This window comes from Cornus florida, unplaced genomic scaffold (genome assembly GCF_030987335.1).
Source record: "Cornus florida cultivar Cherokee Brave unplaced genomic scaffold, ASM3098733v1 CherokeeBrave_3.0.0_Hap2_Chr01, whole genome shotgun sequence".
NCBI classification, from domain to species: domain Eukaryota; kingdom Viridiplantae; phylum Streptophyta; class Magnoliopsida; order Cornales; family Cornaceae; genus Cornus; species Cornus florida.
The window spans coordinates 63,680,738-63,700,261 of record NW_026775571.1 but is presented as its reverse complement, the minus strand read 5'-3'; the positions used below and the strand labels follow the sequence as shown (position 1 = coordinate 63,700,261).

At 36.1% G+C, this 19,524-nt stretch overlaps 1 protein-coding gene across 1 annotated transcript in view; it reads left to right on the top strand.

Moving 5' to 3' along the window:
- Positions 1-1,458: 1,458 nt before the first annotated feature.
- LOC132273540 (disease resistance protein RUN1-like) overlaps positions 1,459-19,524 on the top strand; it is a 37,367-nt gene continuing 19,301 nt past the window's right edge. The window contains exon 1 of the mRNA XM_059774503.1: positions 1,459-1,474. Within this exon, the coding sequence (XP_059630486.1) occupies positions 1,459-1,474 (16 nt within the window). The remainder of the gene's footprint in view (positions 1,475-19,524) is intronic.

Genomic DNA, 19,524 nt, shown 5'->3' with positions numbered 1-19,524 from the left:
TGAAGGCACCACTCGACCTAAAAGTATGTTTTATGAACTTTTTTCAAAGAAATGAACCAAAATGAAAGTACGAAAACCTAACTAAATGAAGAAAGAAATAAATGAAAAGAAACGGAAAAACAAAGGAATAGAGTTCAGAAACCCTACAAGTGCTAGGTTTAATGTCCTTAGGTGACACAAGGTTGCTGAAGAATCCATGTAGATGGGATCTACCAAGTTTGTGGATTCCATATCTCCTAAAATTGCATTGCCCTTAACACATAACTTCAACCTTTGTCCATTCACCTTTAGAATCATATGATCTCATAAACTTTTGATTTCAACCACTCTATGAGACGAAACGGAGACGACTTCATAAAGATCGTCCCATCTAGAACGAAGTTTCTTGGGAAAGAGCTTAACCTTAGACTTGTAAAGCCAAACTTTTTGACCGGGTTCAAAAGACTTATTCATGATATTACTATCATGAAAACTTTTGAATGTGTTTTACAGATTTTAGAGTTTTCATAGGCATCATTCCTAAGCTCTTCTAATTCACTCAATTGAAGCTTACAGTTTGATCCAGCCTTTTCAATGTCAAAGTTAAACTTTTTGATTGCCCACAAGGCTTTATGCTTAAGGTCAACCAGAAGATGACAAGACTTCCCATATACAAGTTTATAAGTAGACACGCCAATAGGAATCTTGTAAGCCATCCGGTAAGCCCACAAAACATCATTTAATTTCTCAGAGATTCACCGTTTTCTCAAGAATTTGCATAATTTCCCTATTTGACACTTCTACAGCCCACTCATTTGAGGATGGTATGGGATAGATACCTTATGTGTAACGGAGTAATTTGCGAACAAATGTTTCATGAATTGATTGGAAAAATGCTTTCCTCCATCACTTATCATTGCCTTTGGCATGCCAAAATGATTAAAAATGTTGGATTTGATTAACTCAATCATAACGAAATGGTCATTCATTTTGGTTGCTATGGCTTCTACCACTTGTAAACATATTCTACGGCAAACAAAATAAACTCATTTCGAAAAGGTATTAGAAACGGTCCCATATATAAAATCTATTCCCCAAACATCAAAGATCTCTATAATAAGGATTGGTTATAATGACATTATATATGTTCTAGTCATCGAACCTATCTTTTGACATCTAACACAAACATTACAAAAATTATAGGCATGCCGGTGGATGCTAGGCCAAAATAGACCGCATTAAAAGACTTTAGAAGCAGTCTTCTTTGCACTAAAATGGCCACCACATGTAAGAGCATGACAAATGATTACAATACTAGGGACCTGACTCTCGGGAATACATTTATACATAACTTGATCAGCACAATACTTGAAAAGAAAGGGATCTTCCCAATAATACTTTCAGATGTTAGCAAAGAACTGGTCTTTTGCTTGGTTAGACCAATTTGTGGAAATTTTTCCAATAGCTAAGTAGTTTACGATGTCCGTAAACCAAGGTAAGTTCCCATTAGCAATATGAAACAATTACTCATCAAGGAAAGTATCATGTATAGGAAGTGTATTTGAAGAAGATTCAACCACTAAATGAGATAAATGATTTGTTAAGACATTTTAAGAGCCTTTTTTGTGCTTGATTTCAATGTTGAATTCTTGCAACAAAATAATTCAACGAAACAATCTCGATTAGGTCTCCTTTTTAAACAAAAGATGTTTTAGTGCTTCGTGGTTAAAGTACACTATCACTTTGGAGCCTAAAAGATATGAACGAAATTTATCCAAGGCAAAGACAACCGCTAGCAACTTTTTATCGGTTGTGGAGTAGTTCAATTGTGCATCTGAGAGAATTTTGCTAGCATAGTAGATAACATAAGGAAGCTTATCCACATGATGCCCTAACACCGCTCCTATTGCATAATCGAAAGCGTTATACATGATTTCAAATGACAAGGCCAAATTAGAGGTTTCATGATTGAAGCGGAGGAGATAATATAGCGAAGTTTTTAAAAGACATCAAGACACGTATCATTAAAGACAAAAGTCACATCATTGGCAAAAAGTTACACAATGGTCGATCAATTTTGCTAAAGTCCTTAATGAAAGGACGGTAGAAACCGACATGCCCTAGAAATGAACGATCCTCTCTCACGGAAGACAGTGGAGAAAGCTCGAAAATGAGTTCAACTTTCACCCTATCAACCTTTATTCCCCTTTTTGAAACAATATGACTTAAAACTATCCCCTATTGGACAATGAATTAACTCTTTTCCTAACTAAGAATGATATTGGTTTTCTTATATCTTTGGAGTACAAGAGTGAGATGATGAAGCTAATTTTCAAAAGTGGATCCAAAAACTGAAAAGTTGTCTATGAAAACCTCAAGAAACTTTTCCACCATGCCCCGAAAAAATTGACATTATACACCATTGGAATGTGGCGGGGACATTACACCGACCAAATGACATCCGTCTATATGAAAATGTACCAAATAGACAAGTAAAAGTTATTTTCTCGTGTTCATTGGGATCAATGGCTACTTGGTTATAATCAGAATATCCATCTAAGAAGCAATAATAACTTTGACCAGCCAACCTCTCTAGGAATTAATCAATGAAATGTAGAGGAAAATTGTCTTTCCGAATGGCAAAGTTGAGTTTCCTATAGTCAATGCACACACTCCGGGTTGTGGTGCGTTATGAGATCATTTCACCCTTAGAATTCTCAATAACGATGATTCTTGATTTATTTGGAACAACTTGGGCATGGCTTACCCATTTGTTATCAGAGATAAGATGAATGATCCCGATATCTAATAGTTTGACAACCTATTTCATGGCTACCTCCTTCATGTTAGGGTTCAATCTCCTTTAAGTATCCCTAAGGGGTTTGGCATCCTCTTCCAAATGTATGCAGTACTAATGCATGCAAATAGAAGGGTCAATTCCCTTCAAGTTGGCCATACTCCTAGGAAATCATATTTGAGATTGGAAGGGAGTGGTTTAAGCTCTAGGGAAGATGTAGATTCTAAAGATGGAATTGGTGAAGTACTAGAAAGTGGATGAAGAGGTTTTTTTAGGGTTTCCAAGGGACAATCCGTCATTGTAATGGTGTCCAACAAAGCATTAACTCCACAAATGGAATTTTCAATATCAAATCCATCCATGTTAAAATAAGCTAAACATGTTTCAAGTAGATCTTTGGAAAGGATTGAAGGATATGACTCTTTAACGAGATCATCAAGCACAACAATAAAGAAACACTCGCCTTCATCTATAGGATGTTGGCTTACATTAAATATGTTCAACTTCAACATCATATTACCAAATGAAATGTCCATAACAACCTACCTACAATTGATGGTTGCATTTGCGGTTGCAAGGAAGGGACAACCTAAGATGACAGGAACATGACTCTTAGGATTATGCACCAGCTCAGTGTCAAGAACTAAGAAATCAACTGGGAAATAGAATTTGTCAACTTTAATGACTGTTTCGTAGATCTATCAGCGAGTTGAAGAACAACTAATTTAGGTTTCAATTCACCTGAACGCAATTAGAGATACACCAAATAAGAAAGAAGGTTGACAATTATTCCTAAGTGCAAGAGAGCTTTTTGAATTTCAAGGTCCCTAATGATACAAGAAATGTTAAGGGCACCGAGATCTTTGAACTTGGGAGGCGTGTTATGTTGAATGATTGAGCTAACTTGCTTGGTGAGAACCACCTTATTAGGAACTTAACTTTTAGACTTCCTCTTTTGGGTGCACATGTATTTCAAGAATTTGGCATATGGTGGAATTTGTCAAATGGTGTTAGGAAGAGGAAGATTGATTTTAATGTGTTTAAAAACTTCCATCAAACCATTAATCTTTTCCTTTTGGTTTCTGATGTGACCTTGTTGTGTTCCACAAAAGTGTGTTACTTTTTAACAATTAATGTCAAGTGGGCATCACCTTTTAATATTTATAAAAGCCACTTAACACCAATACAATATAGTATAGTGAAAAGGGATCGTTCTAAGGGATTAAACACGTGTTAGAATCAAATTGAACTTTAGTGCTAATGAGATTGTAAAGAGAGTTGGTTTGAATTGATTAAACTATAATTAAACTTAAAAACATGCAAGGTAAATTTAACTAAAATGATTAGAGTTTAAGAGATAGGAGAGGAGTCTTAGGGCATAAGAATCACCACTAAGCTCATTCACTAAACCACAAGCCTTTAACTAATTGGGGAATTATCATGTTGTAAACCAAATGTGGCTACTAATTGCAACAATGAGCAAGGATATCAAATTCAAGTATGAATTGTTTACTTAACAACAAGTAAACTAGGTATAGTGCAACTTATCAAGTATAAGTATAAACTATCAAATTAATCAATTATAGCACACATTAATCTAGAGAATCATACAACTTGCAATGATAAGTATGGATTATCAAATTTAAGCATGGATTGTTTGCCTAACTAGAATTTAAATGCAATTAAATTACAATTTAAACTAAGATAATTAAACTAAAGGTGTAGTATAATCCATCAAGTATAAGCATAACCCATCAAACTAATCAACAAGTGTATCCAATAAAACCATGCATAGCCATCATTAAACACAAGTAAAACAAGTATCTAGTGTATAGACATAATCCTCAATTAATTACACACAGACATGCAACCAACATAGAGAATTAGTAGGAAGAATTTAACCACAGAAATCAACAGAGAACCTAAGATTCGTTATATACACAAGGTTATAACATCATTTACAACATTAAATCCCAAAAAAGTTAAAGATAAGCATTTAGATTACAAGCTTAGGGATCATCCAAGCCCTAAGGAGAATCCCCAAATATGGCTTCGTCTTCTTCCTCTTAGTCTTCTTGCTTGAAATCCTAGAGATTTGGAGATGTTCTTGTCTCTTTCTTCCCAAAACCCTAATTCTAAAGAGAGAATATCTAATTTCTAAAAGTAAAAGATATGTAAAATTAACTAACTCTTTACCAAATGGTCCAATTCCCTTTTTATACAAGACCCTTAGAGCCTAAAATAAGTCAGAAATAAGCCCTAAAAATACTTCAATCCTGTTGCTATTTGGTAGGTGAAGATTGGGCGAAACCGGGAAATAAAACAACTCACTGCCAGGCAATTTATGATTGATCATGAATTTCTACGATTGATCGCGCTGACGTGGCCTTCTTATCTTGACAACTGACTGCCTTATTCGCTAAGCTAGCGCTAACGTGGCATTGTGATCGATCGTACTTTCCTTGCAATCGATCGTGAATTTTTGCGAATGATGTCATAGCGGCCTTATCTGCTGACTAGGCTTATCCGATGACGTGATAGTAAGATCGGTCGTGGAAAATTGTGATCGATCGTGTATGGGCTACGATCGATCGTAAGCCCCTATTCGGCAAATTTTTGAACTTTTTCTAGAATTTTTTGGATCTTTCTCAGTGCATTTACTCGACTCCAAAAAGGCTTTAATGAACTATTTTAAGCCTTTTTGAACCTTATTAACCTAAAATTGACAAAAACACAAATTAGGACTAAAACGGAAAAGTAAAGATAAATGAGAGGACTAAAATACCCTAGATTAGAGCTAAAATGTGTAATATTTCAGCACTTATCACACCCCCAAACTTAGATATTGCTAGTTCCTAGCAATGAACTACAAAGTAAAAAGAGAAAGGACAACTATACAACTATGACTAGAAAATAATAAATGGATAACACCATTTTCGTAAGAATCACAGTTGCATTTAGCATATACAACATGCCTTTTGAACCCCTAGGTTACCCCTAGTGGACGAGTGAAATCTCGTGACAGTTTCCAAAAGTGATACCCACAAACATCAAACCCTTTCTCACTTAAGAGGTACCAAACATTCCAACAGGTATTAAAAGGAAACTACCTCAAGTACGCCATTTTTCAACTATCTCTAAGCACTTTCTAAAATTCCAATAACAATCATACAAATATGGTCCTCTACACATCAAGTACGATAATCATGCAAATCAAATCAACTCTAGTATTTTTTTGAGTGAACCGGCATCATTTATGTTGCTATCTTAGTAAATTAATGAAATGGGTACAACCAGTCTCAAACTAGTACACAAATCAAGTACCAATCAGCAAGACAAAGAAATGAACCTTTTATTCAATTTATTTCCAACATGCTCTCTTTTTCTTTTTATCTTTTTATTTTATTTTATTTTTATCTATTGGATCAAAGATAAGAGTATGGTGTAATGTAAAAATCTCTTAAGCTCTCTAGAAGATTCATTTAACGAGCGTTAGGTCAATGACTCTCAAACTGGACGGTTTTAGGACATTAGGTGTAAAGACACCCCTAAGGACTTACAAGCTCAAATAAACTAGGCTACAAATCAAAACAACTCTCATATTATCATTTCCGGACTCCTCACCTTTGGTGAGAAGTGCTCACTTTTATTTTATTTTATTTTATTTTTTTAACTATTGTTTGGGTCCTTCACTTTTTGGCACGAGAACTTAATGCTTAATGAGGCAAGAATTCCCGGCTACTCAGTAAAAGGGTTTGTTATTAGCATGCAAGGTCATTTTGTCAAGAATGAAAGCTTTCAAAGACTACTAGCTCAATTGGGATATAAGCATAACAATAATCAACTAAGCATGTACCCCACAAATGAATGCTATTGTGCGCATGTGAAATTGTAGTAATCTAGAATCAATCTTCAAAGCATTCTCACAAATAAGATGATGTGGACCACAAAAGCAAGCATGAAATCAAACTTTCAAAAATTTTGCTCCTAAATGGCATCCAAAGGCATACAAGGAGTATTGAACTCTCAAGTCAAGAACATTTTCAATTTAATGGAACATAGGCCTCAAAAGATCAAAATCATTGTTAAAATGGATCTCAAATCTCAATCATACAATTAAAGCTCAAAACTTTAAGTCGAATGCAACAAAGTCATCTCACCCCTAAACTTAAACTGCACATTGTCCTCAATGTGCAATGAGAACAATGGAAAAGATAGAAAGAATATACCATGGTAGTAAAGTCTATGACGCCCGACAATGATCCAATATGAAAGAGTCTCCCCTAAACTTGGATTCAAAAACCTATTTGACTAACCACACTAGCAAACTCATATCAAATATTACAATGGGATACAGAAGAGCAAATCATGCACTCTAAGGTAATATAGAATAAAATAAAAGAAAGATATAAGATCAAATATCAAAATTTTTTATTTTTTATTTTTAGAAATCAAAGGATGTATGTACACAAGGAAAATAAAAGACAAAGAAATAAAAATGCAAGTAATTAAAAGTGCAAGAAAATAAAGAATGCAAAGAAACATATATTTTTTTTAAAAGATATAAATAGTGCACAATCGATCGTGAAAATTCACGATTGATCATACAGGTTTATGAATGATCCCTTGGGACTTGGATTTTTTATTGCTCAGGTACGATCGATTGCAAGAATTTGCGATCGATTGTAAAACTTTACGAACGATAGAGAGGAGGGATGCTTCCAGGTGCAATCGATCGTGAATTTTACAATTGCGATCGATTGCACCTAAGTTGCCGAGAGCTTGTTTTTAGGAAAAATGGGGTGTCTGCAGATCATGATGGATTGTAAATTTTTACGATCGATCGTGATGATGCCTGGGCACAAAAAATGCTGAAATTTTGAGAAATTTTTTAGAATTTTCCTAAGGCAGAATTTGTCAAAGGCACTAAATGCCTGAAATTTTTCAATGATGCACAATGGAACTTATCTAGACAACGCAAAGAATGAAAAATAAAAAGAAATGAGGGAGGAATAGAGTTTGAAACTATGAAACTTGGTTTAACGTCTCTAGTCGATGTTGAAATGCTCTTTATCTTCAAGGTAGATGGGATCTACCAAGAGGGCGACTTCCACATCTCTTTGAATAGCTTGTCCATTAATGTAAGGCTTCAACCTTTGGCCATTCACCTTTAGGATTCTCTCATCCTTTAAGCACTTGATTTCAACCGCCCATGAGGTGAGATGGAAATGATCTCATAAGGGCCATTTCATTTAGTGCGAAGCTTTTCGGGAAAAAATTTGAGCCTAGAGTTGAAGAGCCATGCTTTTTGGTTGGGCTCAAAGGACTTCTTCACAATATGTCTATCATAAAAAAAATTTATCCTTGCCTTGTAAATTTTAGCATTGTTATAGGCATCATTCCTCAATTCCTCTAACTCATTCATTTAAAGCAAACGGTTCTTACTAGCCTTATCAAGATCAAGATTAAGCCTTTTAATTGCCCACAAAGCCTTATGTTCTAGCTCGACTGAAAGGTGACAAGGCTTCCCATAAATATCATTTAGCTTTCTTGACTAATCTTTCCGGTCTAGATTCACCGTTTTTTTTAGAATGTGCTTAATTTCCTAGTTTGAAACCTTAACTTACCCACTTGTTTTAGGATGGTAGGAAGTGGTAACCTTATGAATGACGGAGTATCTCAAGAAAAATTGCTTTAAAAAATGATTGTAAAAATGTTTGCCTCCACCACTAATAGTTGCCCTTTGCGTACCAAAACGAGTAAAGATGTTTAATTTGACAAATACAATTACCACGTAATGGTCATTCGTTTGGGTAGCACAATCCTTGGCCCACTTTGAAACATAATTGACAGCAAGGAGGATGTATTGAAAGCCATATGACATTGGGAATGGTCCTATGAAGTCTATACCCCAAACATCGAAGATCTCAACAATGAGGATTGAATTTAAGGGCATCATGTCTCTCTTTGACATTGATCCCAATTTTTGGCACCGGACACACACTTTGCAAAAGTTATAGGCATCTCGATGGATAATAGGCCAAAAGAGGCCACTTTGAAGAACCTTTAAGGTGGTCTTCTTTACATTAAAATGCCCACCACATGTAAGAGTATGACAAAACATAAGAACGTTCAGAATCTCACTTTTTGGCAGACATCTTCTTATGATTTGATCTGAGAAATATCTAAACAAGATTGGATCTTCCCAATAGTACTTCCAGATGTTAGCAAAGAATTAGTCATTTCCTTATTTTGACCAAGTAATGGGAAGTTTGCCAATTACAAGATAATTCACAATGTCGGCAAACCATGACAAATTCCCATTGGAAATGTGGAAGAGTTGCTCATCCAAAAAAGAGTCATGAATTGGAAGATTTAGAGAACATTCAATCATTAACCTAGAGAGGTGGTCGGTAACGATATTGTTGGAGCCTTTTTTATCCTTGATTTCAAAGTCAAATTCTTGGAGGAGTAAGATCCATCTTATTAAGCATGGTTTGGTTTCCTTTTCCAACAAGAGGTGTATAAGAGTGGCATGATTGAAAAACACAATAAACTTTGATCCCAAGAGATATGACCAAAATTTATTAAGGGCATACACTACGGCAAGTAACTCTTTCTCGGTAGTGGAGTAATTCAATTGAGCTCCTGAGAAAGTTTTACTTGCATAGTATATGGTACATGGAAACTTACCCACCCTTTGCCTTAAAATGGCACCCATTGCAAAATCAGAAGCTTCACACATGATCTCAAATGGTAAGGATCAATTTAGAGGTTGCATGATGAGAGTGGATGACAGAAGGGTTCGAAGTTGATGAAAAACATCTAGACATGCTTTATCAAAGACAAATGGTGTCTCATTGGCAAGAAGATTACACAAGGGTCTAGCTATCTTGCTAAAGTCATTGATGAAATGGCAATAAAAACCGGCATGACTAAGAAAGCAACGAATTTCTCTCACCATAGAAGGTGGAGGCAATTTAAAAATAAGCTTTACCTTCGCTTTATCAACTTTGATTCCCCTTTAAGATATAACATGACCTAGCACTATCCCCTCTTGAACCATAAAATGGCTTTTTTCCTAACTTAACACTAAGTTTGTCTTACGACACCTTTGAAGCACAAGTGAGAGATTTTAAAGGCATAAATCAAATAAGGACCCAAAAACTAAGAAGTCATCTATGAAGACTTCTAGATATTTTTCAATTATGTCTGAGAATATCGACATCATACACTTTTGGAATGTGGCGGGGGTATTGTACAAACCAAATGGCATCCGTTAGTAAGAAAATATGCCAAAGGGTCAAGTAAAGGTGGTTTTCTCTTGGTCAAGCGGGTCTAGGGCCACTTAATTATACCCTAAGTAACCATCTAGGAAGCAATAGTATTTTTGCCTAGCCAATCTTTTCTAAATTTGATCAATGAAAGGCAAAGGAAAATGGTCCTTCTTAGTAGCGGAATTAAGCTTTTGGTAATCAATGCATACATGCCATGAAGTGGCAGTGCATTTGGAAATGAGATCACCCTTGGTATTTCCCAAAACCGTAATTCCTGACTTTTTGGGAACTACTTGTGTTGGACTTCCCCGCTTACTTTACTACCTCCTTCTTGACCACTTCCTTCTTATTTAGGTTCAATCTCCTTTGAATATCCCTAAAAGGCTTCTCATTCTCCTCAATATGAATGCAATGCATACATACAAAAGGGTTAATGCCCTTTAGGTCGGCGACACTCCATCCAATGGCTTCCTTATTTTCTTTAAGTATATCCAAAAGGTCATTCTCTTAGTTATCTTTAAGATTTGAAGCAATGATGACCAGAAAAGTGTCTTTTGGGCCTAAGAAAGCATACTTGAGATTGGGAATTCCAAGGTGTCCATGGAGTCCATTAGAAAGTTCACTTCGTATATGGAATTTTCAATGTTAAATTCATCCATATTGAAGTGAGAGAGGCACGCCTTAAGAGGATCTTCGAAAAAAATAGAAGAAAGGCTCTCCTCAAGAGAGCCATTTGAAAGCATAGAAGGAAAGGAATCTTCTACTAGATCATCCAAGACATCAACTAGGAAACACTCGCCTTCATCGATGGGATGTTGGTTTACATTGAACACATTAAGTTTAACCATCATGCTACCAAATTCATAATGTCTGACCTATAATTGATAGTTGCATCAGCGGTGGCAAGGAATGGTCTTTCTAGGATGATAGGAATATGATTGGTGGGATTGAGGACCGGCTCGGTATCTAGCACAACAAAGTCAATTGGAAAGTAGAATTTATCAACCTTAATGAGGATGTCCTCGACAACTCCCCTAGGCTTCTTGGTAGATCTATTGGCCAATTGGAGTAGTACTGGAGTTAGCTTCAAGTCACCCAAACCTACTTACACATACACGGAGTAAGGGATAAGATTAACACTTGCCCCTAAGTCAAAAAGAGCCCAATGAACCTTATAGTTCCCAATGACACAAGAAATGGTTGGAGCACCGGGGTCTTTGAACTTCCATGAGAAGCATTTTCTTAAGGCCTTGTCCCTTGCTCTTCCTCTCTTAAGTGCACAAGTCGTTCAAGAACTTTGCATATGGTAGAATTTGTCCAATTGCATTAAGAAAAGGAAGTTTGATTTTGACTTGCTTAAAAACCTCCATCATGTCATGGATTTTTGCCTCTTGTCTCCAAAAGGGTGAGGTCTCTCTCAAGGCTTGTGGAAATGGAGCTTTTGGCTCATATAACTTCTCTAATTGGGGAGATGATGATGATGATGATGGAAGGTTTTTTTGGAACCACTTGCATCTAAGGAAATACGAATAGGATTTTAAATGGGACAGGGGCAACCACTTGGTTGCATTGGTTTACTAACTTCACTTGGTCTCTCTACCCTATTTTCCACTTGCCTACCACTTCTCAATGTGGTTATAGCTTGTACTTGCTCATGGGTGGTAAATCCCGATTAAGGACTTGATTCCACCATGTATTGCACCTTAGGATTAGACTTGATTTGGCTAGGCAACTTACCCTTTTCTCTTGCATTCAACGAATTAGCTATTTGTCCGATTTAGGTTTCTAGCTTTGATATGGATTGAAAGTGAGAGTGGAGCTATTGATTGTTAGCTTCAAGACTACCCAAGGCCGCCAAAACCTTGTCCTCAAAATGCAGAACTCCTAGGAGGTGCTTGAGGTAGATGAGAGTAAGATTGAGAATTGGAAGCTTGAGGATGAGGGTAGGATGGAGGACGGTACCCTTAAGAATACAAATTTTGGAGATGAGGGGGCACATACTTTGCTTGGAAATTTTAACCTTGAGGAGGGTTTGCACTGTCTCTTTGATTTTTCCAAGAAAAGTTTGGATGATTCTTCCACCCTAGATTGTATTGATTGGAGTATGGATTGTTTCCTGGATGAGTAAAAGTAACATTTACTTGGTTTTTGGACTCACTTTGAAAGACATGTCTAAGAGGACAATTGGAAGTATTGTGAGTGTAGTTAGAATAAGTCATGCACATTTCATTATGATGATGAGGAGAAGAGGATGATTGATTTGCTGGGTTTTGACTCAAATAGAATTTATCAAACCTTTGAGTGAAAGTTTCAACCTTGGTGGCAATTTCCATGGAATTATCCAATTGATATAGAATTTTCTTCCTTCCCTCCTTTGAATTTTTACCTCCCTGAGAAGACGAAGATATGTGCATTGAGTTTTCACTTATTCTTTCGAAACGATTCCAAATGTCATCTTCATTCTTCTCCAAATAAGTGCCTCCACATGAAGCATAAACCATAACCTTGTGGGTATCGGATAAGCTCTCATAGAAGCATTGAACTAATTGCCACTTAGGAAGGTTATGATGTTGACACTTCCGTAGCAAGCCGTTCAAGCGCTCTCACATTTCGTCTAAAGGTTCTCCCTCACTTTGGGAAAACTCACAGATAGAAGTTCTAATAGAATTGGTCCTACTTACGGGGTAATACTTCTTTAAGAATTCTTGTTGCAATTGTGCCGAATAAGTGATTGTGTTTGCCCCCAAGTTATTAAACTATTACTTTACCTTATCTCTAAGAAAAAAAGGGAATAACTTTATTTTTAAGACTTCTTCCGAAACATCCGTGATTTTCACGGTTGAACACACTTCCAAGAACTCATCCAAATGTTTTTATAGTTCTTCATTGCTTAATCTACAGAAAAGTGGACACATTTGGATGGTGGAAGGTTTGATCTCATAGTGATGGGCCCTAAAATTTGGTAGCCGGATATATGTCAGGGCATTGTATTCTTTAGGAGTGTAGTGATCATGAATGACCATTTGAGGAATGGGAGCTTGAGCTCTGGGAAGGATCGAATCTAAAAGAGGTTGTTACACAAAAATTGGTTGTTGCACCCCATTGGGTGGGGGAACCAAAATTGGTCTTGGCATTTTAAGAGGTTGTTACACAAGAGATGGTCTTAGAATTCCTAGAGGTTGTAACACATTATTAGGTTATTGCGCATTATTAGGATGATACATGCCTTGTCGGTCCACATAACCAAGATCCTCAATTTGATCTTCCATTGAAGTGATAGGGTAGTCAAGAGTGGGAAGAATTGTTTTAGAACTACCTCTTAATCGCCAAATGGATGATTTAAGATTTTGATTTAAAGGATGAAGAGGAACATGAAGTGACCTTTGACCATGCATGCACAACAAACAACCACAACAACAACAACAACAACTTCGCCACAACAATCAACAACAATTCACAACCTCCACATACAATGTTCCCAAACTCCTCAATATATCAATCCAATAAATTAATGGCCTCGATTAGGACCCATGCTTTCAACAATAAAGTAATGGCCTCGACAAGGGCCTATGCTTGGACAAGAAATAAAATAATGTAATTAGCCTCGACAAGGGCTATCTCTCAAGCGTATGAAATAATGAACAATTAAGCTACAAGAGTTTCAATTATTGCTCACAAAGTTCCCAAGCAACAATGTCAAAATCCAATGCTTGCTTTCATTGTAGTCAAGTACCTAATTGAACAAGTAACAAGTAAGAAGTAATAATAATAATAATAATAATAATAATAATAAATAACAAATTTAAAGCAGGCAATCAAAGAAGCACTAATGCTTAATTTGATTCCAACATAACCGTTAATCCCTGGCAACGGCGCAAAAAACATGTTGTGACCTTGTTGTGTTCCACAAAAGTGTGTTACTTTTTAACAATGTCAAGTGGGTATCACCTTTTAATATTTATAAAAGCCACTTAACACCAATACAATGTAGTATAGTGAGAAAGGATCATCCTAAGGGATTAAACACGTGCTAGAATCAAATTGAACTTTAGTGCTGATGAGATTGTAAAGAGAGCTGGTTTGAATTGATTAAACTATAATTAAACTTAAAAACATGCAAGGTAAATTTAACTAAAATGATTAGAGCTTAAGAGATAGGAGAGGAGTCTTAGGGCATAGGAATCACCACTAAGCCCATTCACTAAACCACAAACCTTTAACTAATTGGGGAATTATTATGTTGTAAACCAAATGTGGATACTAATTGCAACAATGAGCATAGATAGCAAATTAAAGTATGAATTGTCTACTTAACAACAAGTAAGCTAGGTGTAGTGAAACTCATCAAGTATAAGCATAAACCATCAAATTAATCAATAAATGTAGCACAAATTAATTTAGAGAATCATACAACTTGCAACAATAAGCATGGATTATCAAATTCAAGCATTGATTGTCAACCTAACTAGACTTTAAATGCAATTAAACTACAATTTAAACTAAGACAATTAAACTAAAGGTGTAGTACAATCCATCAAGCATAAGCATAACCCATCAAATTAATCAACAAGTGTATCCAATAAAACCATGCATAGCCTTCACTAAACACAAGTAAAACAAGTATCTAGTGTAAAGACATAATCCTCAATTAATTACACATAGACATGCAACCAACATAGAGAATTAGTATGAAGAATTTAACAATGGAAATCAAAGGAGAACCTAAGATTCATTATATATACAAGGCTATAACATCATTTACAACATTAAATCCCCAAAAAGTTAAAAACAAAGGTTTAGATTACAAGCTTAGGGCTCATCCAAGCCCTAAGGAGAAGTCTAGCCACTTATGGAGGAGGCAATCCCCAAACATGGCTTCATCTTCTTCCTCTTGGTCTTCTTACTTGAAACCATAGAGATTTGGAGATGTTCTTGCCTCTTCTTCCCAAAACCCTAATTCTAAAGAGGGAATATCTAGTTTCTAAAAGTAAAAATTATGTAAAATTAAATAACTCTTTACAAAATGGTTTAATTCCCCTTTTATACAAGACCCTTGGAGCCCAAATTAGGTCAAAAATAAGCCCCAAAATGATTCAATCCCGTAGCCATTTGGTAGGTGAAGATCAGGCGAAATCGGGAAATAAAATAGCTCGCTGCCAGGCAATTCACGATCGATCACAGGGATTTACGATCGATCGTGAATTTCTATGATCAATCATGCTGATGTGGCCTTCTTATCTTGACAACAAGATGCTTTATCTGCTGAGCTGGCGCTAACGTGGCATTGTGATCGATCATACTTTCCTTGCGATTGATCGTGAATTTTGCGAACAATGGCATGGTGGCCTTATCTACTAACTAGGCTTATCCAATGATGTGGCAGTGGGATCGATCATGGAAAATTGTGATCTATTGTGCATGGGCTATGATCGATCGTAAGCCCCTATTCGGCAGATTTCTGAACTTTTTTTGGAATTTTTTGGATTTTTCTTGATACATTTGCTTGACTCCAAAAAGACTTTAATGAACTGTTTTTAGCCCATTTGAACCTTATTGATCTGAAATTGACAAAAATACAAATTAAGACTAAAACGGGAAAGTAAAGATAGATAAAAGGACTAAAATACCTTAGATTAGGGCCGAAATGTGCAATATTTCAGCACTTATCACTCTCTCGATGAGGAAAGTTCTTTCAAAGCTTGAGGGAATGAAGCCATAGGCTCATATGGCTTCCCTAATAGAAGAGGCAAAGACGATGATGATGAATTCTTTTCTTTTTCATTCTCATGTTCTTTTTATTAATTGCCTTTTGGATGGGTGGAGGAATAGGTAATGGATACTCATCATTTTTCCCTGGGTAAGGATGGCAATGGGGGCGGGTTTTACCACCCTCGCCCCCGTAACCGTTTATATTTCCCCGCCCAAAATTGATTAAAATGGGTACCTTCCTAACCCGCCCACACAACCGTTTAAGTTTTCTTACCCCTGCGGGTACCCGCCTCTTCCCATTTCAATACTTTTAATATTTTCCCTTTATTTTTAATTATATTCCACTCCATTTCCAGATATAGTCATAATTAAACACTTTTAATATTTTCCCCTATTTTTTTTTAAACCCCAAATTGATGGATAACAGATGCTAATCCACAAAATCAGATTGCAATGCATTTGCAGACTCAATCATAATCAAACATAAATAGTACATGATGGAACCCTTAATCATAATTAAATACAAATCAAACAGGGAAAAGATCATATAATGGAACCAGACAAAGGATTAAAACATTATATATATATATAAAAGATACCAACATATATTGATTATAGATGCAATAATTTATGTTCTTGAGTTAAGTTTGTGTATATTATTCAGATTCAAATTTGATTCTAAAGAGAAAGTCAAGAACCCTAATTACTTCCTTATATTCACTCTTACATACATACATAAAATCTTAACAACCAAGAACCCTAATTCGAAAAGAGATGACGATCACTTCTAACAACCCGAACCCATGGGTCCAAATTGTTCTCTAGGTCCTTCCCTGAACCCGAGTACTCATAATAGTTAAATAATCATTCACTTTCCCAAAACACCATTAATACACTGTACGTGGTGTACAATGTCATAAAATGAGAATAAGAGGGTAATATCGGAAAGGAAAATAGAAGTGGCAGGTTATAGGAATCGGTCGACGTGAAGTGGTTACACGTCGACCGGTTGAGGGATTTCAGTTAACGTGAAGTGGTTACATATTGACAGTTTTGTCCTAACCACAAAGTTTTGATACCGGTCGACGGATAAACACATTGACCGAAACCTGCTACAAATGTGTGCTTTGATTCCTTAATTGTTCCCTAAATTGCAACCAATTTACTGAATCTCAACCACTACCCCCACACCACCAAATCCCCACTGAAATGCTACTATAACACTATTGTACGTATATATATATACATATATACATATTTTACACTTACGTGAAAACATTCTAATAATTGTTTTATTCTTACGTAGACAAATAAAACAATAGAAATATAGCTGTAGGCTTATCCATTCGTAAGATGTAAAACATGTCCAAAAGTGTATACCTATAATTTCAAGGTCTCATAACCCAAAAATATGTTGTAACATAAAATGACATAAAACCCCTTTTTGAATTAAAATTCATTCACAAATATTCCACACCATACATTAGATTACAAAATAATATTTAGAATTAAAAAATACAAACCCAAAAGAGTAAAGCTCTGTCGCCATTGCAATGATTACAAAATAATACAAGTTTAGCACAAGGATTTACAAAATTTACATTGATTACAAAAGCAATCAAATGGTCCCTCTAATCCCATCTAAGCTTATGGGGGGATATCATCCACCACCTCCTCCTTTCCGTGACCTGAAAAATGATAATAAGGGGTAAACACGACGGTTCGGTAGGAGGTACCTAAAATGCACTCCTTAATGATTCCGTGAATCATGCACAAAGCATAGGATATAGAAAAGGGGATCATGATTATTTTGAGGAAAAATAATCATCATACAATCGAAGTCCTATGAATGCAAGGGGATGCAATGCCAATGTCACTCCCCATTTTTCAAAACCTTTGCCAATGCAACAACCGTCAAATCGTTAATGTAACCCAGTCCGAGGTGACTCCCCAATACTACGAGAGAAGGATTGGCTTACTATCCTTGGCATAAGGTAACTCCTTAGTGTCATTTGGGACCTAGGTAACTCAACCACACATAGAGCAGTCTCTTTACATTCCCTATAGGTTCCTTTAACGTTACAGACACAAGGTGACTCCTTGCCGTTCGGTTTTCACAAACTTCTTTTCAAACTCTTTCCCAAAAACAATTTTTCTTTTTTAAAATCAATTTCCCTTTTTGCTCACCCAATGCCAATGCATGAATGTATCATGAACCTCAACATCATGCTAATATGGAAATTCATACATTAGCTACCATCATTCTTGAATGCTATCAGTCTCACAATTAGGGCATTTTAGACATGTAAAACATGTAGTGGTTTAAATCAAGCATACCTCTTCACAATCGTTTCAGTAAACATGTAAATCAACACATTTTCACCATAAAACACAACTATCATGCTTCACATTTATAAACCCTAATAACTATAAACAAAAATTTACTATTAAGCATGCAATAACACAATTTCAAGGGAATAATTCACAAAAATCAAAGAATGTGGATCTTAGAAACCCCTACCTCAAAAATCAAGCAAAAGCCCAAATTTTGCCCAACTCTCAAAATTCCAAAATCAACTAAATGAAGATCGAATCCAATCAAATCATAGCCCTCGTTGAGCTCCTTAACTTTGTCTTTAATGGCAAAGTCCAATTCCAAAACGAAATGAAGAATCAAAGATTGAAAGATGTAATTATAGAGAGAGAAAATGTTTATAGAGAGAAAGGGAAGGCTTGGCTAAATGGAGGAGGAAGAATGACCAGATTTTTGGTCATTTGGCTATATGAAACCCCTTGGTCAAATGTGGGGTCCAATTGGCCCCTCAAGTGACTAAATTGCCCTTTAATGCATATGCATACTACAAACACGCCACAATGATGAAATAAAGCACACAACCACATAATTATACTCCAAGTAGTGATATATGAAATACAATGATCTCGAAAAGTAATCCCGAGTACGAAAAATCCGGGTGCAAAACCCATCCAAGACCTCCCGGCATAAAAATTTGAAAAAAATACCTAAATTGCTCAAAATGCATTTCTAAGAGTTGTAAACTCAAATAAATGCCCTAAATCACTCTTAGAATCTTCGTGACATACTAACTAGTGCGTGGCACGCAAAATGAGGCAGAAAAAATAAATTCAAAAAATGAAAAATTTGAGAAACGTCACATCACCGAACAAAACCATGAGAGAAAAGAAAGATAAAGGTATGATGTTACAGAAACTCAGACGGAGGCGCGAGGGCACGATGATAAGCGCTGTCGTTCTGGATCTCCTACTTTGTTAACAGAGAGAGGGCTGAACCTCTAGTTTTTTTGTAAGGAGATTCACCGAGATAGAGAGAAAGAAGAAGCCGACGACGAAGGTAAGTGGCAAAGATGGTGGCTAGTGGTCGGCCATGATGGACTGAGGGGTCTTGGACTATTGGGTTTCTCTAGAAATGATAGAGAAATGGTTGGAGTGAAAAATGAAAAATCTAGGGTTTCATTATTATAAAGTGTGTGTGTGTGTGTGTATATATATATATATATATATATATATATATATATATAAAATTAATATAATTACTTAATTAGTATCCTTAACGAGCAGGGCAGGGTAGGGTGGGTGACCCTCCCCAAGTTTCGAACCAAACCTATGTTGGTTTTTTCGCATATAATCCGTCCCCGCCCAAATCCCTTAAACAGTTCCCCAAAACCGGTTTAAACAGGGAGAGGCGAGATGAGACCCTGCCCCCACGGGGCAAATGCCATCCCT